Consider the following 25,711-nt stretch of genomic DNA (forward strand, 5'->3'; position numbering starts at 1 on the left):
GCCAAATAACTTTCATTTCGCTGTGTTTCGTTTCCTGGTCTCCAGAGTATTACCGAAACCCCCAAAACCCCAAACAATGAAAGGCATTGCCAACACATTTGCGCCAAAAAAGTGGGCAAAAAACAATGAAAATAGTGAAAAGAAATAAGAACGATATATTCAAGACAATTTTCACGATGAGATATCCTTTTTTAAATTCTTCAATTACAAATTTTTAAATGTTTGCAACACAGATGAAAATATGAAATGACTGACCCACATCTTTATGTGCTATTAAACAAAAACACCTCGACTTGCTTAAATCCAAATCAAAACAGGGTATCACAAAACGTAACAAAAGGGTTTGCAAAAAATTTTGCATACAGTAAAAAAGCCAATTGAAAGGTAGTAACAGCAACTTCAGTCAGCTGCATTTCCTCAGGCAATTCTCTACCTTTTCACTCAAAGACATTTTCTTAAAAAATAACCTCAGCAATTGAGTTTGACATACAGTATGTCAAGAAACTCTTTACACACTGAAAATATTTTTTGACTTTGCATGCAAAAATAACGCCTTTAGTTATTATTTTTCAATTTTTTTTAATGCAGATCTATTATTTAGTAAATTTCAAATTAGTATGTACAAAAATAAAAACAATACAACGAAAGGGAAAATTTTAAATCAACAAAATATGAGTTTACACATTTTGACACTGTCAAGACACACTTTAGTTTTCGATTCTGTTTTGTTCTATTTTTCGAAAAAACTGTACTTTATTGTTATCTATGCTTCTGCACTATTCGCTATTTTTGCATTCCTTTTCATTCAATTGCGAAATCTTGCTACGCACTTGTCAAAAGCTGATTTTTAATTATTTAACATGCCTGGAGCTGGTTTGACTTTTGACGTTACCCAATTGACTTATTATAGTCACAAAATTGGAAAATCTGTAGCTTAGCTAGTGGAGCTTTTGGGGTATCGCAAAAATAATTTATAATGCTCCAAATCGAGCCGAAAGGAAGACAAACTGCAAGCAAAGTGTGGAAATGGTCGAAAAATGGATATTGACGAGCGGGCAGACCGCCTTATTATGGGCATGGTTCGTCAAAACCCCCAAATTTTGATCAGAACCCATGCCAAGGAGTTGGAAGAAGGGTGTGACACGGTCAATTCACATGAAACCGTCCGCTAACTAATTCTGAGGAGCAAACACTCTTCAACCGTTGAAACGGTTGCGCGTAAGAAGCCGCTGCTTTCGAAAGTAAATGTTGAAAATGCTTAAGTTTTGGCTTTTAACATGAGGATCACGCCGGACAACTATTGGGATGACCTCGTACTCTATGTCCAAACCAAAAAAAATCCTATACTACAATGATGGACCAACTAGAGTATGACACAAGTCGTTAACAGCCTTACATCAGCGCAACATCATTGTGACAGTAAAATTGGGAAAATAGTATTTGTTCCGCAGAATTAGTTAGCGGACGGTTTCATGTGAATTGACCGTGTCACACCCTTCTTCCAACTCCTTGGCATGGGTTCTGATCAAAATTTGGGGGTTTTGACGAACCATGCCCATAATAAGGCGGTCTGCCCGCTCGTCAATATCCATTTTTCGACCATTTCCACACTTTGCTTGCAGTTTGTCTTCCTTTCGGCTCGATTTGGAGCATTATAAATTATTTTTTGCGATACCCCAAAAAGCTCCACTAGCTAAGCTACAGATTTTCCAATTTTGTGACTATAATAAGTCAATTGGGTAACGTCAAAAGTCAAACCAGCTCCAGGCATGTTAAATAATTAAAAAATCAGCTTTTTGACAAGTGCGTAGCAAGATTTCGCAATTGAATGAAAAGGAATGCAAAAATAGCGAATAGTGCAGAAGCATAGATAACAATAAAGTACAGTTTTTTCGAAAAATAGAACAAAACAGAATCGAAAACTAAAGTGTGTAAACACTTTCTTGACAGTGTCAAAAATGTGTAAACTCATATTTTGTTGATTTAAAATTTTCCCTTTCGTTGTATTGTTTTTATTTTTGTACATACTAATTTGAAATTTGCTAAATAATAGATCTGCATTAAAAAAAAATTGAAAAATAATAACTAAAGGCGTTATTTTTGCATGCAAAGTCAAAAAATATGTGTTTTTTTCAGTGTGTAAAGAGTTTCTTGACATACTGTACATGAGAGTTCGTGAAGCTGACGGAGAAAGGCTTTGGAAATGCTGCGCGATCTGGCAGAACTTGAATTGATGTGAAATACTTTGGACAACAACACTTCTGAGAAACCTTTTCACCTCACATATTGATTACAGGTTATAATATAATTTTGAGTCTCATTCATTAACATCGCTTATAACATCTCTCATCACTATAAGGTAAGACTTACCACATTATAGAGTTATCGATGTTTCTTTTCTACTATTATTTCGACTTATGAGTGACTGGTAATTTGCGCAGAAAATATAAATTAAAACAATAAATTAAATATGAAAATTAAAACTACGATTTGTGAAACGTATTGAGGTGGTCCAACATATTGGAAAAAACTACACATTGCAATCTGAAAGCCTGGCCAACATAAACGAACTATCGAATGAGAGTTTAAACTATCGATATATTTGCTTTACAATTTCTTAAACACTATTTTCCCATTTAGACCAATCGCTTGTATTATGCGATTATATGATGCAATTGTTTACACCAAAACATTACGTGAACAGCTTTTAACGTATCAACAGAAAATGGGCAATTTAATAAATTATGTGACAATAAGGGCATTCAAAATATATAAGTTTGTATAAATTTATTTTATCATTCATTAATTGACTCTGTTTTTTTCCGCTTTGCATCAAATTATGCAACTCGTTCCGCAATGATACAAAGTGGTCAATTTGATCATATTTCTGTACAAAGGATTTAATTTAATCGTCTTGGCGATTTTCTTTAAAAATATTCTGATGCGGTATCTCAGTCTATTTCATTTATTTTTGTTTTACCTTTTTGGGGTTTCAAGCTTGTTTAAATAATTTTAAGGCACCAAAATTTGAAAGTGGAATATCAGTAGGTTTCAATCGATATTGCATTTTTTCAATAGGTATACCAAAATATTAGCGAAAATATGGTCACATATTCAGAATCATTGTCGCATCATCAATGATGCGTCTCCATTAGCTGTCTCTCTCTTAGGGAATGATGCGATGGAAAGTTCTACTTAATGGAAAGTTTCAATGACTAGTCCGAACAGAGTATAATACAAACTACCAAATATATCAAATACAGTTACATTTGAACTGTTACTCACCTGTAATCAGCACTAGCGTAGCAATTGCCGAGGAAGCGGCACTGCAACGTATTGCATTGCGACGGCTTCACTTCGTGCTGCACCTCATAGGTGATGTTGAAGCCATAGACATCAAGCAGGCGATCGAGTGCCCGCAGATGAGTGCCATCCAGTGAGGACATGGTGAAGCGGATCTCCAGATACTGGCTGTTGAACTGCATCCAAGTGACCTGCGTTACATCGTCTTCGGTCAAGGTGAACACCCGATGGGCGGGCACCTTGAAGTCATCTGAATAATACATGTACTCGGTGAATTTAAGACCGCCGAGCACATAGAGTTGCGTTAGATAAACCACAATCGAGACGTTGCCTTGGGCTGTCGTCGGCAATTCGGAGGCGTCAATTATCCAAACGCATTCGATGGGCGTGGCAAAGCGATTTGGGAAATTTGGCGTCTGTATGAGGCCATAGCGTGACTTGAGCAGACCACCGCAACCAGTGGAAGAGGAAGACGATGACAAAGAGGAGGATGATGAAGAGGACGATGAGGAGGAGGAGGAGGAGGGGAAAGAGCTGCTCCCGTCCGATGCATGCTCAGCAATGGCGAAAGCATTCAAGGCAAAGTTGTGCTTGGCAGCGGGAAAGGGAGGCGGAGGTGGTAGCGGCACTGCGGGCAGGGAAAACTTTTGATCCACATTGCTTTGGCGCTTTTGGCGCGAATGATGCGCGTTGTAGTTGTGTAGTTGTTGCTGTTGTTGCTGTTGATGTTGATTTGTTAACAATGTTGCCACCGGCAGCAACATAAACAGCAGCAATGTCGTTGATAACCTGACGGTTGTCAGCAGCGACATTGACTTGGCTTTTGTTTTGTATTCTCTTTCACTATACTTGTAGTTCGACTGCGTCGTCATCTCCTGCTTCGGCTGGCGTCTCCTGCAGCTCTCGCCTTATCATTTGGCCCACGTTAAGCATGCAGCACGGTCGCCAGCTAGTTGAGTTCTCGTTGCAGTTACCCTTGTTGTTGTTGCCACGCCACAGCAGCCACTCATTGACTGTGGGTCAACTGTAAGCAATAGAAAAAGAGAGAGAGAGGTGGATAAAGAAAATAGAATATGAAATTTTTAGCAAAAACCGTTTTGACAGATGTCGTTTGCATTTGAATAACTGCTGCTGTCATCCCCAATGCCGAATCCCCTCTTGAGTTCCTACTCCACTAACACTAGCAAATCGTAAACTGTCAGCGTGAAAAAGCAATTTAAAAATCCACTAAAAACGGAGCCCACTGGCACGCATCAATCATGGCTGCCGTGAAAGCGTGTATGCTCATAAAACAAAGGCCCCAAAAATGCTCCGACACTAGAGCGCTTTTCTTTGTCAACTTTCAAATTGTTTTCCCATATTTTGTTGGACTTGTGCTACCCTCCATTCTCTGTTCTCTATTCTCTGCCCGCTGTACTCCATTCTACACTCTCACTCCCCTCCGGCACTGCTCCTTTTTTCATTTTGAGGCAGCCTATGCTCAAGTCTCACCATTTGCTATCGCACATTTGGCTGCGGGACATTCAGAGTGCCAAATTGCCAAAGCTCTTCAACTGGTTGACTTTTGTAGTTTTTGTGGCGCTTTAGAGGCAGATTTGCTTTACTCAACGGAAGCTCCCACTAAGAGACAAAAGGCCAGAAGCGAAATAAACCACGACACCCAGTCAGAGCATCATTTCCACACGAAATGAAAAACTCTGTTTGGGATGAGAAAACTGTGCTTTCCATAATTTAATTTCTTTAAGTTAAAATTAGAATTTGACGACACTACAAATTTGCATAAGCTGAATAACTAGTTGGTAATAAAGACAACATTTTGAAATGATGCCTCTTTCAAATAAGAATGAATTGACTTTTGATATGCTCTCTACTGATTATTGCAAAGAGATGAATGCATTTATAATTGAGTTTCGACTCTACGCTACTGATATGCGATATTTCTTATTAATTCGATTAGATCTTTATAACAGGCATAAAATAAAGTTTGCTTGGAGGCAATAATTGCACATTAAGCATTGCATCGCATGCAAATTGTATGAATAATGAGAATAGCCACAAACTATATTTGACCATTGACACAAATCAAATTAGACATACACAGTAGTCAATATTTGATTCGCTGCAAATTATTTGTGGCTCAAATGTCATACGAGCATTATATTTGCATACTGGAAATACAGAAATTGTTGGCATCGTTGGGGCTCGGAATTAGAGTTGGGGTAGTTACGAGTATTTCGAGTCGAAAGTGTGAGGCTTAGCAAATAACTAAACCTTCGCTGACAATATCCGTATAAATTTAACACAACTTCTGGTACACATTACGTATACGACGCGTGAACTTTAAGACAACGCGTCGTCAGAGTTGGCAGAAAGGTGGATAAACTTTTGTTGCTGCCACTGCCACTGTCACTGCTTCGTGTGCTAACAAGTTTAATCAAATGACAATGTCGTAACACGTGCATACTTTGGAGCACCCAAAGGCCGTAGACGTCCCCAGGCTAAGACAAGTTTTCGCTGACAATCCCAACAACATTCACATGTGAGCACGCAAAATCATAGGCACTTCCTTCCACCCTCCTCGGCTCGCCTAATGCTCATCCTGGTGTACGTGAGCTTCGCGATTTTTACTTTCAAATTGCTTTAGTTACGCATTTTAAGCATAATGAATATTTTTCCTCCTTTTCTTATTTTAGCTCTTGGCATGCGCATTATGTGCTTGCAAAAAGTTAATTTACGCGCTACGTCATACATTTAATCTTGCGAGACTTTTGCCCTAAAGTTATTACATTCGATAAGGAGAGAGATATTCCTTAAGGCGATAACACACACACACACAGACGTCAACGACCTTTTTTTAAATTAACGTGAAAGGCGACATTTAAGTCAGCCAAGACAAAAATAAATTCAAAAGCGTTGCATTCTTCTAGGCGGCTAAATTGAACAACCTCAAACAAATTTTACCCATTCTCACTTAACAGATGAGCGAAATTTTTGACGTGCGGAAAAGCTAAATATTTCACAAGTTCCACATACTTTAGAGTGACTGTTTTTTGAAAAGCTTTATAACCCTAAATTTGTAACAGAAATGGTGAAAATCAATCATTCGCTAATTAAATAAATTAAATTATTGAAAGAAACAGATGAACTCACATTCTTTACCTATTTCTATGGCCACAATACTGAAACAAATTTTATTGCAACTTGGTTGCAAAAATTATAGGATTTTAAATTTCAAATACAATTCAATAAGTCCACAGCTTTTATTAGTCCTATTTCATTTTTTGAAGAAAATGTCTATACCCGCTTTATTTAAAATTTTGTTTATTTATTCATCTTTATGTTTGTTTTTACTTTGCCGATATAAGTGCGGAATAATAGGTTGTCTATTTTTTCGCATGTGAAACTGCTGATTTGATATTCTCATAAATTCTAGTGTCGGAGTATTGATACTCTTATAAATTTTGTTATGTACTATACTATATGTGTTATACTATAGCATATTGAAAAAGTAGAATTTATATTGGATTGTTGGCGTTTTTTGAGTAACGATTATCATTGAATCCTCACGTTAATGCAAATTGAATACTTGACACAATGTGCACTTGTTAAAGCTATGAAATTATTTGAATTGAATTCATTGAAATAAATAGCTTTCAAAGTTTCCTTTTAAATTTCACACTGCTATCGAAGGAAAGATTATCCAAAATCTTCGTTCGTATTTCTTATCATCCTGCTTTGCTTTAAACAATGACGCGTTACATGGCACCCACTATCTGGCGATAAGAGGAGCAGGAGAGCAGTGGAGCAGGTCTACTCGTAATATGTACTAGGCGGGCACTTCAACCTCAACTCAGATACCGATAAAGAACCTCTAGGCCCAGCCAGTTGCTCACTGTTGCCGTTCGCTCTGCTGTTTGCCGTAGCGACGACGCGTCGAGCAAATTGCCAATTTAAATTGGCCGCGGTAAATTAGTCGAGTTATCAGCCTCCACGGTGGCAGGTGCACGGGTTGTGAGTGTTACGGATCGGGCAATATTTTGCATTGTCAATAGCACATATTTGTGATTTTTGTCATTCGTTGTTAGTGCTTGCTTAGTAAATTGTGCAATTTGTATGAAATTGCTAACGAAATGAAACGGAAATTGTAACGTGCCTTATTGAAATTAATAGAAATAACAAATATCAGTAATAATGAATTGCTAAACCTGATCGGATATATGGTGCAGACATGTATGTACATAATATGAGTTGCTGAAGTCAGTAGCTTGGTGGCTCAGTGGTACAGTGGCTCAGCAGTTTGCATGAGCATTTTGCGTGTCCGTTTCGAGTGGTTCTGAAGAAAAGTGAATGAAGTCGAATGAAATTCGATAGCGAGTGGTGCGAGCGAAAAATAAAAAAGCGAGTACGCTCCAAGTTATTATTCGTGAGTACCTTATACATGGACATACATAGGTACTCACTTATCGGTGTCCATGAAATTATAGAGCAATTCGATAAGAAGGTGTTTCTTTTGCCAGTGGCTCGCTACAATCGTTGCTAGAGCTCTCATCTGTGCTGACAAATGTTATTGGTGAACCTACTCTATTCGAATAGAACGAATAAAATTACCTGCAAAATCAATCACATAGCGTCTGATATCGATATCTAATCGAAAGGCATAAACCTAATACTGGTTGGTTTCTTTCTAAATTGCTTTGTTAAAGTGTTTTACTTTAAATTTCAACTAATGCTAAACCTCGTGCTGTGCGGCTCTGAAATAACAACCTTTTACTTTCCACGAAATGTAAAATGAAATAATAAAATTTAATAGTTATATAATTGAATATAAAATAAAAACGAAAACATAAACAATTACATGAATTACATGAATTTCAAGTTTTTTAATGGTTTACAAAAAATGCAGGGAAAACAAGAAAAAAAAACAATCTAAAAAAGTGCTGATAAGCGCAAAACAAAAAGTCAATAAAATAATATAAATGACGGACTCGTGACTCGATATTGTTGTGTTGTTGTTAAAAGTGAAATACGAATCATTGTTAAAAGAAATAGCAATAGCAACAAACAATATTTTGTCGTTGTTATTTTCTTCTTTCTTTGATTTGCCATATACAATTGTTGTGTTCGCATTGGAAGTTTGTCGTTATCTACATGTCGTGTAAGGAAATAACCAAACCTGATTACATGTCATATGCATCATAATATTAAATGGGGAATACTTCGAAGAGTCAGAAAATATTGCCAAAATTACCCGTGGCCGTATGCCTTATTTGACCAAAAGTCTGGTCAACTGATAAGATACAAATTCACCGAATAAGCAAATTTGATTCACGGCCATCAGCTTTAAAGCCCACACCGACCGGTCTGTCGTGTGCTATTAAGCTTTTGGCCAAACAATGAAATCCTTTTCGTCTCCCTTCCCAACTTTGCCCGCATAAATAGAAAACAATTAAGCATTTCAAACGATAAGAGATGCACGATAAAAAAAGTACACTCTGCCATTGTGACTCATCACTGCCCGGAATACTAGTGAAGTGGAGGAAGGTGGAGGGGGAGGAAGAAAGAGAAAAGTTATGTAGCTCGGGGCTTTGGCTAATTAGCCCGGTTCGTCCATCCATTTGGCGATGCGTGAAATTTGTTAACTTTACAACCATAGCTGTAAGCTTGCCTACAAGTCGACTGGCTATCAGATTGAAAGTGAGCATTCGTTTCTCTTTTGATTTTTACTCAACTTGTCGAAGCTTTATCAATGGGGGTTTCTATAACTGAAAACTGACGCAGACAAGTTGGTTGACGAAATTATTAATTTACATTGCTCAGCAAATCAATAAAGCTGTCATAAATCTAATCAATTTAAAAAGAATCACCTATGTATAGGATATTTGAATGTGTTGGTATGCGAGTTTCGGGGACTCTTCAGATAACACGGTTAGGCACCTAATGCCAATGCGACATAAACATCGAACGCAAATCTATTCAAATCTATTCACTTCAGTTACAGCAATTGCAAGCGACTGCAACAAATTTACAGCGTCAATTAGAAGCGCGGCCATAAATCACAATTCTGGCAACAGTAATCAAAATGGGGTTAGGGCCCGTTAACAACCTCGACTCTGTTTTATTTGCAGGCCCCAACAACAACGACAACATCGTCAACAATAATAATAATAATAACAATCACAAATAACAAAAGATGTGTGCGATAAATATGGTAAAATAGTAGCTGCCACTAACTAACCACAACAGCAACTGTAAACAATAGCAACTATCTGCCCATCCGGGGAACGTAAGAATAACGCCCGGCGTGTGAGGCTCGCACGCAACTGACCTCCTGACCCCATCTGTCCCTCATCCGGCACACCCACACCTGTTCGCTTGAAGAAGATGGCCTGTTTTCCACGTCTCTTCCATCACCGGAGTAAAAACAAATTTACGCCATCTCAAGATGAGAACACCGACACGATACTCAACACACCTGATAGTCCCGTGGTGAGTTTCTGCTCTCTCTTCAGTTCTCTTTCTCTCTCTCTCTCTCTCTATGGGAAGAGTGCTCCCACATTCATGAGGGGCGTATTTTATTGTTGGCTCGATAAGCAGCACTGATAAGTTCATTAAGTGTTTAATTAAGTTAAGCGGGGACAGAGCTACAAAATACTTGATACCATAAATAATGCTATTACTAAGCGAGACAGCAAGTCAAATACTAAAGCTGGCTAACAGAAGCACACACAAGTAAAAACGTGTGCAGCAAAAACAAGCCAACCTTATCAACTGTGCTATGACGTTCTCTTTCCAAATATCTTATCATAAACTCATATCTAGAAATTTAAAAACCTTACTCGACAGTTGTATACACTTTAAAAGCATGTTTGGTTATTGCTTGAAATTATAAATTCTCTGTATTATCTTCTTTATTTTGACATTTTCTAAAATGAAAATCTATTTTTCATTCTGTTTTTCGCCATTCAAAGCCTGAGCCAGAATTGAGTGCGTATAAATAATTTCTCTGCTATTTTCAACAGTCACAATGAATACATGGAATTATAATTAAATTATGCAAATAAATACAAATACTATTTTTATAACACAATTATGTTGTGTTATCAGTAGACCATATAAAACTGAATAGATAGTTGTGATTTTATCAATCGTTGGCCTTGTTGTCGTATCTATCACATACTCAATTGTGATTCCATTGTTAATGGCTTAGTGTTGGCTTATAATATTATCTACAGATTTAAGGAACTATATGTCAGTCTGATAATGGTTTGCATTCTATACAAATTTATTTAAATCGATTCGATTTTACGCTGCCACACGAAATAGAAAAATGGGAAACGTAGAATTGCTAAGCACATTCCAAGGAATTTGACTTGGAATTGCCTACAGAAAATTACCAGCGTCTATAAAAAATCTTGCAAATTTCTATAACGGAATTCGAGTTGATGCAATCTCAGCAGTTTATCGATGAGGGGCATGATTCGAATATGCAAAAATATGATGAGCTTGCATACGAATAGGTGAACGATGAATCACATGCATAAATCGAAAGCGAAATGTATTCGAGTATTCGAGTGACACAATTCACAGATGCGTAGTTATCTGGTAATGTCTTTGGATAAGACGAGTGGATGAGTGGAGTTGGGCGTGTGACGTTGTCGGAATGGGCACGTGATAGAGATCGACATGGTTGCACGTTGTTGCCATACAACATACCCCGGATAGAGAGTTCAAAGTCTTAGGCGGCAGACAAATAGCGCCCCAGGGATAAATAAATGCAATGTCTTTGACATTTGAAGTGTTGTCGAGGAGAGGCAGAGGGACAGAGGTAGAGCAAATGTTTGATAAATACAATAAAATCATACAGACTAGAGAAAGCTTTTTGATGTACTAACGATTAAGACACTGGCAATAATACTCGAAACCACTATCACAACCTTCCTCTTTTTTTTGCCTTTCCGTGGGAAAATGGAAAACGGAAAACCTGTCGAAAATGTCGTCGTTTAAGGCTGATTAGCATATCAAAGCAGAGGCAACCACGCGACCTGCCTATTGACATGTGTTTATTTATGCGGCTTACGGGCTACCATGCGACATTCACAACAACCTCAATGATTTCTCCACCCCCATGCGACACTCCCCTGCAGCGAAAAAAGGTTTGAATATTTTATTGTCCACATGCCTGTCTGCCAATTGAGCGATAAGACACTCTGTCCTTTTGGGGCTCTGTCGTTTGGGTTTGGATTTAAAAAAAGCTTTTAAAGTCATGTCTAAGCTGGCAATGAATAAGTCACTAATCGCTGTCAACAACTTGGTCCAAAGTAAGCAAATACTCGTGTATTTTGATCACATTTGCGAGGGGTCAAAGCCACATCATCATGTTTTCAAAACAAACTTAAATACAACCTGTTCTTGGAAGCTTAGAAAATGAAGCCAATTCAACGAATTCCAACAGAGGACTACTGATTGAAGTGAAAAGTCAAGTATCAAGTTAAGGCCTCTTGAAAGATTTGTTACATCTTCTATTTGAGATGCCCTCTAGCATGTTGTAAAATGTCTATAGTCTAAAAAACAGCGAATTTATATTTTCCCCTGAAATCTCTAATAATTCGATTTAATCACAAAATATAGAGATAGTGGAGAATTCAATAAAACGTTTTAGGATTGATTTAAAATATTTATTTTATTTAGGCAAGAAATTGTTTGAGCTAAATATTACATGAAAAAAATTTATAGTAACTTTTAACGTTCCAACTTCATTTCCATTAAAATTATAAGGTGGCTCGAAAATACATGTGAAATTTGAGTAATTATTTTTAGTGTTAAGTTGATAAGCAAACAAGTAAAAACAAGAAATAAAGCTCCAGTCGAGTGTGCTTGACTGTGATATACCCGCTACATAGTTCGAATCATAGTAAAATTAATACAGCGCTAAGATATTAAAAAATAGCAAAAGCTATATTTAATATTAAGTACTACATTCAAAATATACCATAGAGTACAAAATATATAAGATTGTCAGTCAAAGCAACTAATGCCTGTAGTAATTAGTCCTGACAAAAATTTGAGCCGTACTTGCTCTGCCTGCTGCCCAAAAATTATAGCTTTATCTCTTAATATAAACAAATACTATTTTAAAAATCATAATTTCATTTTCATCTCATAAATATTTAAATTTAATATTTTCTTTTATCTTTAATGTGATACTGGGGAATAGTAGGTATAGATAGATGCGAGACATATATTTTGTATCTACGTATATGTGAACATTTATTATTTATTTTGAACAGCGTTCAGTTAAATAATAAACAATAAATAACGAAACCGAGAAAGATAAAATTGTAGTCAAGATTATGCCGCTGCAAAAGTCAATAATGGAGAACTTTATTTTTATTTAAAGACTCGGTGAGTCAGTCGAAGCAAAAACCAATGCAAATAAACGAAGAGGTAGAATTTTCGGGACAATGTTATGAAGCGAAATTAAGTGATATGCAATGTTCGCGATATACTCGATATTTATTGCTATTTAAAGCTATGGGATCAACACACATGAAGCCCATCAATCCGATAAAACCGTATGAAAATCCCCCAGCTGTCAAATAATCAAAAGTGTGGAAAAGCCCCAGCAGACACACTCATCAAGTGACTGTGAATCAGATTCAAACAAATGACAGTTTTGTATGCAATGATGAAAAGCAAAGCTGAAAAGTATGAATAATCTTTGCCACAAATACAAATGCGGCGATATAGAAACATATTTATAAGTTACAATGCCAGTACAATGGCAGTTGGTTTTCTCGTTGAGTTCTTGCCACTGTTGTTGTTGTTTATTGAGGCTCGGCAGAGGGATAAACTGGCAACTGTAGCAGAACGACGAGAGCAATATTAAACTGCAGGACTCCCCACATTTATCAGGCAGTGTCAGTACCAGATTGATTTCAAAGCTAACGGACAGACTAAGCGAGAGGGGGAGAGAGTGGGAGGGATATCCATATACTTCGCCATCCATCCGACTCACCGACCCACAGACAGATGATACGAAAGCAACCGGCATTATTTGCTTACTTTCACAGATTGTTTTTGTTGTTCTTTTTTGTTATCGTACGTTTTTTTTTTGTTGCTATTGCTGAGTAGCAGCCACAATTGTTGTTCCCTTTGCTGTCATATATTTTATATTCTTTTTGTAAGCAGCGACCTGTTGACGTTTTGACGCGATTTGGCTTTTCCATCGTGAATGAAGTTAAATTATGTTGGACATAAATTCCATCGAGTGTCGAGTTAAAGTCATGAATGTTCTCGAACTGAGTTAATGCTTACAAAGTATGTAACCATTTTATATTCATGGTTTAGTATTTATCTCTTCTACTAGTCTAGAATACATTTTCAACAAAATTTACTCAATAAGTTTGTTTGTTCATTTTTGAGCAGTGAACCAGATAGTTCTTTTCGTTGGGTCGATTTTACTCACAACATTGTTGACTGCAGGAACGACTAATAAAAAATGAAACTAGCAAGAACGAACTAAAGTTCAATAGTGATGAACAGAACTGGAAGGAACTAAATATCAAAAGTGAACAACTAACTTAAATGAACTAAACAACAAAATTCACTTTACTGAAACTTGTAGTCCTTCTTTCTTGAATGAGCCAACACTACTTTTTACTCTACTCGCATAGCCAATATAAGAAATTAACTTTTAACAAAGTGTTTCTCGGATCAAAGCACTCATGACAAGTGAGTTCTCTACAGTCGCACCGTGGGAGGCATTGGACAATAAACTCAATTGTGGGCAACAAATTTGATAACGATTGAAAAAGTTTTCCTCACTCAAACTTTAACATAAATTCTCTTATATGGTTTTTTTCATTTTTGCTTAATTTTCCAATTTGTTGTATGTGCTCTTTTCTAGCAAATTGGTCTCTACATTCGACGTGAGGAGAAACCACTTTACACCCCCATTCTAACGCCCAATGCCAGTGAGGTAAGTGCGTCTGACGCTGTCTATATCTTTGTAAAATGTGTTGTCCTAGCACCTCTAACCTTCCACCTACCACCTCAGCACCCAGCATTAGTCGTGGGTTCCGTATATGTACATACATACATACATACATATATGCCATCAACTATCCAAGCGTATTCTGCTTGTCTTTGCCAAACTCAATTAATATTTGCACACATGTTTCTTATAATTTCAAACAAAAATGATGGAAACAACAACACGAACAACACTTGTAAATATGTACACAATACAACAACAACAACAACAACAACAAACAAAAACAAAATCAACAAAAACACAAACTATGCTCACGGACCCACACTTTCTTGCACTCCGCACTTTTGTTTGTCTTTGTGAATGTTTGGGTTCCCCTTGGGCTCGATTAGGCGCAATTGCAGCGCCTAAAACAACAGCCCATAGCATCTGGCTCTGGCTCTGGCTCCGGGTCCAACTCTAGCTCCGTTGGCCAAGTGCTTCAGGGCGTGTCTGAAAATGTGGCTAACACTGTGTGTGACGATGCCACCGACAGCTCGGCGAGTCTGCAGCAGCAACAGCCAAAGAAGTTTCGCTCCAATAAGAATAGGCTGCAAGCCGAGGAGAAAGAGAAGCAGAATGAGAAAGGAAATGGTAATGGGAAAGTCAATGGTAGTGCAATTAATGTCACACGTACCAATTCAAAATTAAAGCCCGTCAAAGAGCGACGACCGACGGCGTTGCCGACTGAGGCGCCCATCGTGGATGATGGCGCCCAACGTGAGCATTCCGATGAAGAAATGGAGAAAACGCTGGCTGTTGTTGCTGTTATGGACGACAAGTCAAAGTTCAGGGTGAATAAGAATGGCATAATTGATGAGAGGGGCGACAATGACACGCTTGTCAACACCTCGTCACCGACTACATCTACAACATCGACACCAACAGCACAGACACCAACCACAAAGGCAAATGTAAAATTTTTCATTGGTCATACACAGGAACTAAATGCTGAGCAGCACAATGATGACACTTTGTCCTGTCACAGCAACGATGCCAACAACAACAACAGCAGCAACCACAACAAGTTAACAAATGGCACATTACCACTGGATCAACAGGGATCTGAATATGAGCAGCGATGTCTGGAGTCCACAGGCACGACAATGCCGAAAGCACCCGCAAAGAGTTACAGTAACGTGTCACTCAATTATTTGCGAAGGTCCAAAAGTACCATGGCCACCGTGACAGCGGCCAGCAGCAGCAGCAGCAGCAGCAGCAACAACGGTGGCAACAACACCAGCCAACGACGACGTGTCTCCACCATGCCCAACATTAATATACCACCGCCTCCGCCGATGCCCGTCGAGCTGTTGAAACCCGTGACACCGATGCATTTGCGCAAGAAACGAAGTGCGGAACGTCAAAGCGACCAACACAATGAGCCTCAACAGCAAGAGCAACAGGAGCAACAAACTCCCTCAATAGACACAATGCTCCATGCTCCAAGCAGTCAGGTATGTAGGAGTAATGAACCAAGCTGCACATCCAATTCACAACTGTGCAGTAATTTGTGGCGACACTGGCTGCTAAAAGTGTGCCACCACATGGCCGATCATTTTGCAGCTGAAAGTGTTTCAGTTACCCCAACAGTTTTCCTCTTCATCTCAAACATCATTAAAATTTAATCCTGAGCTATTAACTTCTGGCCAATTACTTTTACATGATAAACATAATCAAAATTTTAGCTGCACATTTCACCGGACTAACATTGCTCTGTTGACCCGACCGTGGGCAAGGCGTTAATAAAGCGCTCATTGCTAATTGAATAATCTCCTCTATACGCTGGCAAACAACAACAACTACAATAAACAAGTAATATAGCTTTAGAATGCCCAACTTATAGACGAGGTCATACCCTGTGAATTCCGTGTCATTTAAGTCACTATGTCAAAGTTAGGGAAAGATAAGCATATATGTAGAAAATATTTTTTAGTTTTACAACGCAAAGAAATCTTTCTTCATATTTTAATAAACATCAATAGAAATTGCAATGGCAGTATATACATTATTTACTGTAGAAGTCGAATCCTTACATTAAATACAGGGTATGCTAGAAATTACAGTTATTTTAGAGCTCAGCTGAGTCTGTATGTTATTGCACAAGAGGGCGAGTTTTCCCGACCCATATCCCTGGCCCCCTCGAGATGCTACTAATTACGGCTACAAATGAAATGTTAATTGTTTAGCAACAGTCATGAACACTAACTTTTGGCCAACAAAAACAGACAACAGATAAAACCCAAACAACCCCTCAGCTCCCGCTCACTCTGTTTTCCTTGCACTCTCACACTGCTTTTCACTCTCTATCTCGCTTAGCAGCAGATGCAGCTGTTGCCAATTCTGACTCTTTTACAGTCCAACAACGTTGTTGGCTTGCCTCTGGTATTTACCTGTCTTCCTCTCCGTCCGCTCCAAAACTCCTGCCTCCGGCCTCTGGCCAAATTGAAACTGTTGCTAAGGCAGCGAATTGGACAAAACCCACAACAGATACGAGTATTTTGGCTGATGTTGCGACTTGTTAGTCAACGTGGCCATTGCTTAGTCTTTGCTAACTCTTGGTCCGCCTACGTGCAGCGTCTGTGGCGCCGATAGTTTGGCCTAGAGCCCTTTTGCCTCTTCCAGCCGGAAATGCTTATAATGGCTGCGTTGCCACTGTGCGAATGGAGTTAAATATTTTATCAGAGAAGCCCGTTAAAACCCACAGAATCTATTCTTGTCTGGGGCCAAGTGCATTGTTGTGACTCGTAAAATCTTTAATAAACTTTAGTGGAAATTCCAGGCGTAACTCCTAGACTGTCAACCACCTTAGGTAACAAAAAAGTCAATATAAACCGCTGGCTAATAAACTGACAAACTCTATCCAAGCTCTATCCAAACTCACTTGACTATTACTTATTATTGGCATGTGGAAAAACATTGAGTTAAATAACATGTTGGTTGATTTAATTTGCTTTTATTTGGCTCATCAATTAGGTTGAGTTGGAAGACAGCAAGAAGGGCAGTAGCTCAATGACGAAGGAGACGACAACGAAACTCCATCGCGTCGAAGGTGGCCTTATCTTTGTGAGACCAAATTTGCCAGTGCAGCAGAATATCAAAATCGAATTTAATGCCAAGGATGAAGAGTAAGTAGTAGAGCACGAGGATGCGACAACAACAGAGCGAGACATTGTGTTTACCTCCCTCATTTTGTATTAGCACACGCAATCTCATACTCAATGCCATCGAACACAACGACTTTCTCAATAACCTAATGGACAAAGAGCGCAAGGAGATGGTCATCAATGCTATGGCGCCGGCGAGCTACAAGAAGAACAGCTACATCATCAACGAGCATGACGAGGGCTCCGAGATCTATGTCTCCGCCGAGGGTTACTATGATGTCATACAAGCTGGCCAGCATGTGGGCAGCTTCGGACCTGCCACCGTCTTTGGCGAACTAGCAATACTCTACAATGCACCCCGCAAAGCCACCATTAAGGGTAAAGCACCTCTCATCATCTAGAATACACTTCTACATATAATAACTATCTTGCAGCGGCAACCGATGCAAGGGTTTGGAAGATTGCGAGAGAAACCTTTCGGGCCATCATGCAGATCTCGGGTTCCAAAGAGCGAGAGGAGAATTTGCAGTTCCTACGCTCGGCGCCCTTTCTGCAGGAACTCGATGAGAGTCTGCTCAACAAGGTTGTGGATCTACTGCAACGGGTAAGAGTAATGAGAAGATATAAATAAATACTGAATGAAGTACATTGAACTTGCCTTCCTCTCAGAAATTCTACGAGACTGGCAGCTGCATTGTACGCGAGGGGGAGGTGGGCAATGAGTTCTTCATCATACGCGGTGGAACGGTGACCATCAAGAAGAAGGATGATGCTGGGCAGGAGCAGGTGGTGGCCAAGCGTAAGCGTGGCGACTATTTTGGAGAACAGGCGCTGATGAATGCGGATGTGCGACAGGCCAGCGTCTATGCAAATGCACCTGGCACAGAGGTGCTCAAGTTGGAGCGAGAGTAAGAAGCTGGCAAACGGCTCAAAGGGACTTTAATTAGTTTATGCTTTCCGCAGAGCCTTCATAAGTTATCTGGGCACCATTAAGCAGCTAAGTGAGAAACCGGACACGAATGTCAATTTGAATGGTCGCTCAAGCAATAGAAGCGCCGAGTTTGATAATGAACACGCTCACATTGCACTCTCGGATTTGAAAAAAGTGGCGACACTGGGATCTGGTGCATTTGGTCGTGTGGATCTCGTCTCTTATAGCAATCAGACATATGCGCTAAAGATCATTAAAAAGATCGAAGTGATCAAGCAGGACCAAATTGAGCACGTCTACAACGAGAAGAATGTGATGATCAAGTGCCGCAATTCTCCCTTTATAGTGCAGTGAGTAGAATTCAATTTAAGAATCGATTGTTAGATACTGAATTCTTATCTGTGTTAAAGACTCTATCGCACATACCGCAATGAGAAGTATGTTTACTTTCTCATGGAGGCATGCATGGGCGGTGATGTCTGGACTGTGATGTCGAAGCGACAGCATTTCGATGATAAGACTGCCAAGTTCATAGCTGGCTGCGTTGTGGAAGCCTTCGACTTTCTGCACTCTCATCACTTTATCTACAGGGACTTGAAACCAGAGAACCTGATGCTCACAAGCGATGGCTATTGCAAGCTGGTAAGACTCATTGTACTAACAATAGAAATATGATTGAATTCACTCCGATATCTCTCCATCTACAAGGTTGACTTTGGCTTCGCCAAGTACGTGCGACCCAATGAGAAGACAAACACTTTTGCCGGCACACCCGAGTATGTGGCACCCGAGATAATCCTGGATCGTGGCCACGATCGCGCCGTTGACTACTGGGCCTTGGGCATATTGATATTCGAGCTGTTGGTTGGTAAAACGCCCTTCCGCGGCATCAACCAAATCAAAATTTATCAGAATATACTCAGTGGCATCGATGTGATCCACATGCCCTCGCGAATACCCAAATTCGCCCAGCATCTGATACGACATCTGTGCAAACAGTTGCCCGCCGAGCGACTCGGGTATCAACGGAAAGGCATAGCGGATATCAAGCGACACAACTGGTTCGAAAACCTGGACTGGGTGCGACTCAAGCAGAAGCAGCTGCCATCGCCCATCAAGAGATCCCTGAAGAGCTTGACAGATGTACAATACTTTATTCATTTAGGCGGCGAGAACGATTACGAGCCGCCTGAGGAACTAAGCGGGTGGGACAAGGACTTTTAGTATTGCGATTGAGATATTGTTGTGGAGTACTGTAGAGTTAATTAAGTAGTCGACAAGCGAATACATATGTCGAAATAAGTTGTAAATAAATTGATATTACAATTGTTGAAATTTTCAACTTTATTATATTACGCCACCAGTTAAAGCAATCAGAACATTGAGATGTCGACAGTTTTCACAGTTCAGAGCGAGTTGGCAGCTTATTTGTTTTCACCACTTCAATTAATAACGCCAACGTGTTTTTGTTGTCTGCAACACACACAGACGTTCACACTTACACCCTCACTTAGATACCCGAAGTTGGCAAGGCAAGGGAAATAAATAAGTATTTTCAATTAGGCTCTGTTGTTCAACTGCAGCTCAGTTCAGCTTTCATTTCATTTCACACAAAATTGTCCAAAATGACAGAGATACATTTGCCGCAGGTAGTAAGTATCTTTAACTTTGACTTCGTAACAGCATCTTGAATTATGAGAGCTCGTTACTAGTTACTTTGTCGTTAGATAAGCATACTATGCAACTGTCAGCTCGAGTTCATTGTCAGTATTGTCTTGCAGTTTGTGTTAACAAAGCTGTCGTCATCATTATCAGACCGAGAGTCATTATTACCCACATGCCGTCGACATTCATTTGTATCTTACAGACGATTCTAAAGGCACATCCAATATAATTGCATTGTGCGGCCATCTCCGCACACTGCCTGCCGCCTGTCTGACACATGATGAGGCAAGTCTCGGCTATGAAAATGATGCAAACTTTATTGTTTCTGAATAAAACATCCATACGGCAGTCTCCTGACTTCCACACAGCCAAGCAGGTATGTCGAACCAGTGTAGAAGTATCTACAGGATGTGCTTGCTGGCTGCAAATATGAAACGGAGTCAAGTGCAATTATGTGAACTTAATGTCTCTGTTCATGTCTCCATTCCTGTCTACTTCAATCACTTTACGAGGCAGAGAATGCTCGACGGGATTAACTACGAGATCAAAGGTTAAACAAACTTAAAGAGATATTCGATAGCCAAATTTCATAATTCAAAGAAATTTAAGACATAAAGATAAATGAGGAATTAATTAATAGGTTAATATTATTATTTAATAATAATAATGGAAATATTTGTAAGACTGCCTGAGGCAAATCAACTAAGAATTCATTTAAGCAATAGTGTATTAAGTTCACAAAACATGTGCTCTCTCTCATTCAAAAGTTTACGTTCCGAAAAGCAGCATTCTTGTGCATATTAAATATTTCTAAAAAAATTATGTACAGATTTCTTAAATATGCGCCCCATTTTATATGTTATGTAACCCAACAAATGTTCCTTTGAGATAAGATAATTTTTAAAAATTAATTTATTTTTAAACACGCCCATTATTAAGTTATTTTAGATAATGTAAAAACTTGTTTCAAATACAACTAATAAACGCAGTAACCGAATTATGGTAGAAAGGGAAAACAAACATTTTTTCATAATTCGACACAAGCATCGGTGGTTCAGTGGTAGAATGCTCGCCTGCCACGCGGGCGGCCCGGGTTCGATTCCCGGCCGATGCAAATTAATTTTTTTTTAAATATCATTTTGTCTTTTTTGTCGACGAATTTCAATAGTCAATTTAAAAAAATATATACCTAAGATCGTAGGAAATTAAATAAAATAATATTTGTTGCATCCTTAACATAAAAGTCCAAATCTAAACACAATTTCGGTATAGGTTTTTTTTTTTTGTATTTCGCCAACTAGAAACAAAAGACAAACAAAAGTTGAGGAAACGCGAAAAATGTGGAGAAGAAAACATACCCAATGATGCGAAAAAATTCCCACAAACAATAATAAATGATAATTGATAATAACGTTTTGCTACCTTCCTTCCGTCTGTCAGGCGAAGAATAAAAAGTAGCGGCATCAGATGAAAACAGAGCATGCGAATAAAGCAAATAAAAGTAAGTAAGTATGTAAAGGAAATCAATAAAAATGATGGCGACAACATTTGGCCACAATTTCAATTTTGTGGTAGCCAAGCGCGGCAAAGGAGCATTCCAACAATTTCCGACCGCATGCCCACTTACTGTCTAAGGGGCGCTGAAGAGGCGACGGTGGAAGGGAGAATGAAGTGAAAATTTTCATTTTGCAACTGTCGAAAATGTTTCTATACATTTTCTTAGACACCTTAGACAACGCCTTTTCACAATTTCTATGCGAGTGCACAGCGTGGCAACAAAGTTGGACGAAATGTCATCATTTCCGATGGGGAAACTGTGCGCGCTCAAGCGTCAACTACTACGAATGCTACGCTAGGTGATGAGGACATCACCGTCTAGGACCCGCAGCGAGCATCCGTCGACTGGTTATCAGCATAGCACACCGGGGGAGAAAAGGGTTAACTAAAAGAAACCATGCAAATCCCTTTTTATTTGCCCAAGAAACTTTGACGCATAAAGCAGAGAAAAAAAATATATTTCGTCGAATCAAAAACGCAGGCCGCAGCAAGGCAGTAAGGCAGCCAGGAAGAGGGGCGATTCGAACCACGAACCTCTCACGGTTCCTTAACGAAGCGTGAAATTGTTAAATGAGTGCGAACGTCTACGAGGGGTTTGTCTTTCTTTCCATTTGTGCTAAATTATTGATTAAGAAACTTTTTCGACATGCACGTTTGGTCGACCTATTCTCTGGCCAGATATTCTTCAATTCAATTGAATCGAATTGAGTTGTGTGTTCTTCGCCATGCCTCTTACTTTTATCGAATTGTATGCCAATTGAGTCACGAAATGTCCAGTGCTTTTTTGTTACAAACAAGAAATGTAAAGTAAATGTGAAAGGCTCATGGAATTCTAATCAAATGAAGACCCAAAAATTTACATTTACTGCATAGACTTTAAAAAGCAAAATATGACACTGTTCAGAGCATCTTTTTTTATGTCAAAAACAGTCTCAGCAATTTTGCACAACATTTTCTTCAAAATTTGCGGCTTTGTGCTTCATTACGTATACGCAATGTTGAACTCAATGGGAGCAGAAGCTACTATGACACTATATTAGTTTTTTGTGGGGGGAGTACATCATTAGGTGCCAACATTTGCATGTTACGTCATCACAAGTAAAGCACACTGAAAACATTTTGACTTCCTTGAAAAGTTCAACCAATATTCGACTTTGCATACCACAATGCCAATACAAAAGTCTTTATTTGGAGGCTCAAAAATAGTTGCCAACACAACTGGTAAAGCAAAACTAACAGGCAATTTACAACTTGTTCTTACGTATGTGTGTGTGTGTGTCTGTGTATTTATGTTTGTTTGTGTGTACAAAGGAATTTGAAAACGAAAGACAAAACTTTCTTTTTAATACTTTGCAACACAACTCTTGGTTAAACTATGAGAATTGTAGGCCTAAGTGAATGTCCGTCAACATCTTGAGCATATGCAATTTTTAAACCCATGTGAAAGGCTTTGGTAACTTAATACAAAAATACTGAGAAAGAAGGCTTATAAACAAAATGTGAACCCTAATCAATGGGACTATTGTTTGCTCACACATTTTTAAGAGGAATCCAAACAATGGCCAACAAAAACTATGCTTATATTTTATTTTATATATTTTAAGGCAGTTCCATTCGTAGACATATACATACTCATGTATGGCTTTTGTTACAGATATGACGGCCAATTTGTTATCAACAATTCTAAAGACTGGCTCAATATTGAGCAGATAAGTTATGATTTCGGAACAAATAATAGAAATTTGGGTCAAATAATCATAAAACCCATAGCAGAACGACATTTAAATTAAAGTTCAGCTTGAAATGTTCTTCTAAAGATATTTTAGTCAAAAATACTCTTATGGACTTTATTATTATTATTATTTTTGTTACTTTATATAATCTAAAGTGTAACGTCACATTTTAAGAAAACAAGAGGAAAACTGCGTAAAGAAATGCACTAATTAAGGAGTGAACACACGAATGCCTTTAATTAAATGATGTATTGTTTTGCGCATCTTTCATTAAGATTTTCACGTATATAGAAATTGTAAATTAATAAGTTTTACAAATTTGTAGTCTAACAGTTCAGGAAAAGATCTGAAATAAGCGGGTAAATCATGGAATTATTTGAAGAGCTCTCAGTTTCCCAAGCACTCAATTTGCTCGAAATCATTTGAATCATTCAAGCAAATGGTGTTATAAAGTGGATAGTTAGAGGATAGCTCCCCTATTGGCACTTACACTCAGACAAAGTGAGTGGAAACATCATGTGAAATCCTTTTACTGCATTCAAATCACAACAACAAATCATCACGGACCACGCCCTTCATACGCCTTCAATTGCCGATGATGCGTTGGCCATTTTACAAGAATACTCGCATAGAAACTGCCGCCCTGGGTGCAATTTGAAATTTTGGACATTCAATAACGATTCACACAAAAGGGCACATCACACACACGGACACGAACACGAACATGCAATCACACACAGAAAGAGATACACATGGACCGCACTCAGGGGTGCATACGGGTGTACGTGCGGTCCCCGCAAATAAGCTTTAAAATTTTACCATTAACAGGCGCCCAATGTTTACAAATGGCAACCGACAAGCAAAGCAATGCAAAGTTGTTTTGGCCTGTTTTGAAATGTGCGTTTAGCACGTATGGATTTGCTGTTGTCATTGTGTAAGAGCCTATGTATAAGCAAAAGCAAGCAAGGACAACTACAATCGATTGGTCTTTGGTGCTGGCACAGCACGGCACGCAATGGTCGGAAAGGCCTTACTCGATTTCGATCTAATCAGCTTCGTTCTAAAAGAAGCTGTTAACAATATTGTCAATTCTGTGTCCAGTTTGTGAAATCAAGGGATTCCAGCTAGTTTATTTTTATGTTGAGAAAAAGTTAAATTTGCATTTATTTTTTGTACGCTTTGTGCCAGGTTGTCCGATTGTACCGTTGTCCTGTTTGTTGTGTTGTCCTTTTTGTGGGTGTCCTTGCTGTTCATTTTGTGGGCGAGCCTCAGCGGCACTTGCCTCATAAACACTTTGGTGCTGAACACTATGAATAATTAATGAGTTTTGTGTTGTCGTTCCCCACTCTCGTTGTAAGTTTTCCGCCCAAGTTGTTGTTGTGCAGAACTTTTAAACAGTCAACCAAAAATTGTTGTTTGTTTGCTTTTGTGGTGCATGCTTTTAAGCACGGCTCGGACAATAGGCTCATGCTCTATTTGCGAGGCATTTAAGGTGCTCAAAAAGCTCTTTTCTCGAAATTAGTTCAAATTTACAATTGTGTCGAACTAAAGAAGACCTCACATAGGCCATTTTAAGAAATATTTTGTCATTAAACGACCTTTATAATAGTGTAAACAATTTATGAATTCTAGGAATTAAAACTCTTTCGACATTTTCATACAATCAAAAGCTATTGCTGGTGTACGATATTAGTAAGCAATTCATTTTACTATTTCTGATTCTATTATTATTTCAGAAGTTTTATTGCATTGAATTTGGAAATTCGATTTCGTTAAAAAAAAATCTTTATATTTGAAGTCGAGTAGCTGCCAACAATACAGGCAATTGAATCGAATATAATCGACCAACATGGAATCAACACACATTCAGTGAAGTAGCATTACCACAAGCTTGCCTCTCGTCGGAATCAAATTATGTTATTTTCATGAGCCGCCCGAAAGTATGCAAATATTTGCTGTATACAAACATATGATTTGCCCGTTGAGAGTCAACGTTTGCAGCCACCTCAACAAAAGCGACTACAAGTACAGCTGGCTGACTGGCAAGCTGGTTCTCTGGTAGGCAAAAAAAGGTCGTTAGATTGTTAACAAGTTCATAAAAAGACGCTGGGACACACACACACGCACACTCCCATGTATATGTTCAACCGCACTCACACATTTACTTCGACATAGGACAATTATACTAGCAGGAAAAGGAACTGTAGCTGGGGTGGCACTTGTCCCTGTCTAAATACTACACGACGCGACTGCTTGCGTATTTGCAAAGCACTTTTTCCATTTCACCACTACCTCAGTTGCTGTTGCTGCGACGTCGACGCGTCGACGGAGCCTGCAAGAAGAAATAAAATGCAAACAGCACAAAAGTATGCTACGAAAATAAAGC

At 38.8% G+C, this 25,711-nt stretch overlaps 2 protein-coding genes and 1 non-coding gene across 7 annotated transcripts in view; 2 read left to right on the forward strand and 1 right to left on the reverse strand.

Annotated features, from left to right (window-relative positions):
- LOC133834941 (uncharacterized) overlaps nucleotides 1–25,711 on the reverse strand; it is a 193,232-nt gene that overhangs the window by 101,011 nt on the left and 66,510 nt on the right. The window contains 1 exon segment of the mRNA XM_062264732.1: nucleotides 3,286–4,327. Coding sequence (XP_062120716.1) covers nucleotides 3,286–4,175 — 890 coding nt within the window. The 5' untranslated portion in view covers nucleotides 4,176–4,327.
- On the forward strand, nucleotides 7,291–19,858 carry LOC133840756 (cGMP-dependent protein kinase, isozyme 1). 5 transcript variants are annotated; one of them, XM_062272800.1, is made up of 11 exons: nucleotides 7,291–7,975; nucleotides 9,429–9,789; nucleotides 14,210–14,281; nucleotides 14,686–15,789; nucleotides 17,309–17,460; nucleotides 17,534–17,817; nucleotides 17,874–18,043; nucleotides 18,109–18,347; nucleotides 18,403–18,720; nucleotides 18,781–19,012; nucleotides 19,079–19,856. In XM_062272800.1, exons 2-11 carry the CDS (start codon nucleotides 9,685–9,687, stop codon nucleotides 19,592–19,594), a joined length of 3,192 nt encoding a protein of 1,063 aa, XP_062128784.1. In that variant the 5' UTR covers nucleotides 7,291–7,975; nucleotides 9,429–9,684; the 3' UTR covers nucleotides 19,595–19,856. The 5 variants fall into 5 exon arrangements, with proteins under 5 accessions (XP_062128784.1, XP_062128801.1, XP_062128818.1 ...); XM_062272817.1 differs by lacking the exon at nucleotides 7,291–7,975 and having other exon boundaries at nucleotides 15,274–15,789; nucleotides 19,079–19,850; XM_062272809.1 differs by lacking the exons at nucleotides 7,291–7,975; nucleotides 9,429–9,789 and adding an exon at nucleotides 11,397–11,456 and having other exon boundaries at nucleotides 19,079–19,858.
- On the forward strand, nucleotides 21,079–21,149 carry Trnag-gcc (transfer RNA glycine (anticodon GCC)). The gene has a single exon. It is a non-coding gene; the product is annotated as a tRNA-Gly (tRNA).

Source organism: Drosophila sulfurigaster, chromosome 2L (assembly GCF_023558435.1).
Source record: "Drosophila sulfurigaster albostrigata strain 15112-1811.04 chromosome 2L, ASM2355843v2, whole genome shotgun sequence".
NCBI lineage: Eukaryota > Metazoa > Arthropoda > Insecta > Diptera > Drosophilidae > Drosophila > Drosophila sulfurigaster.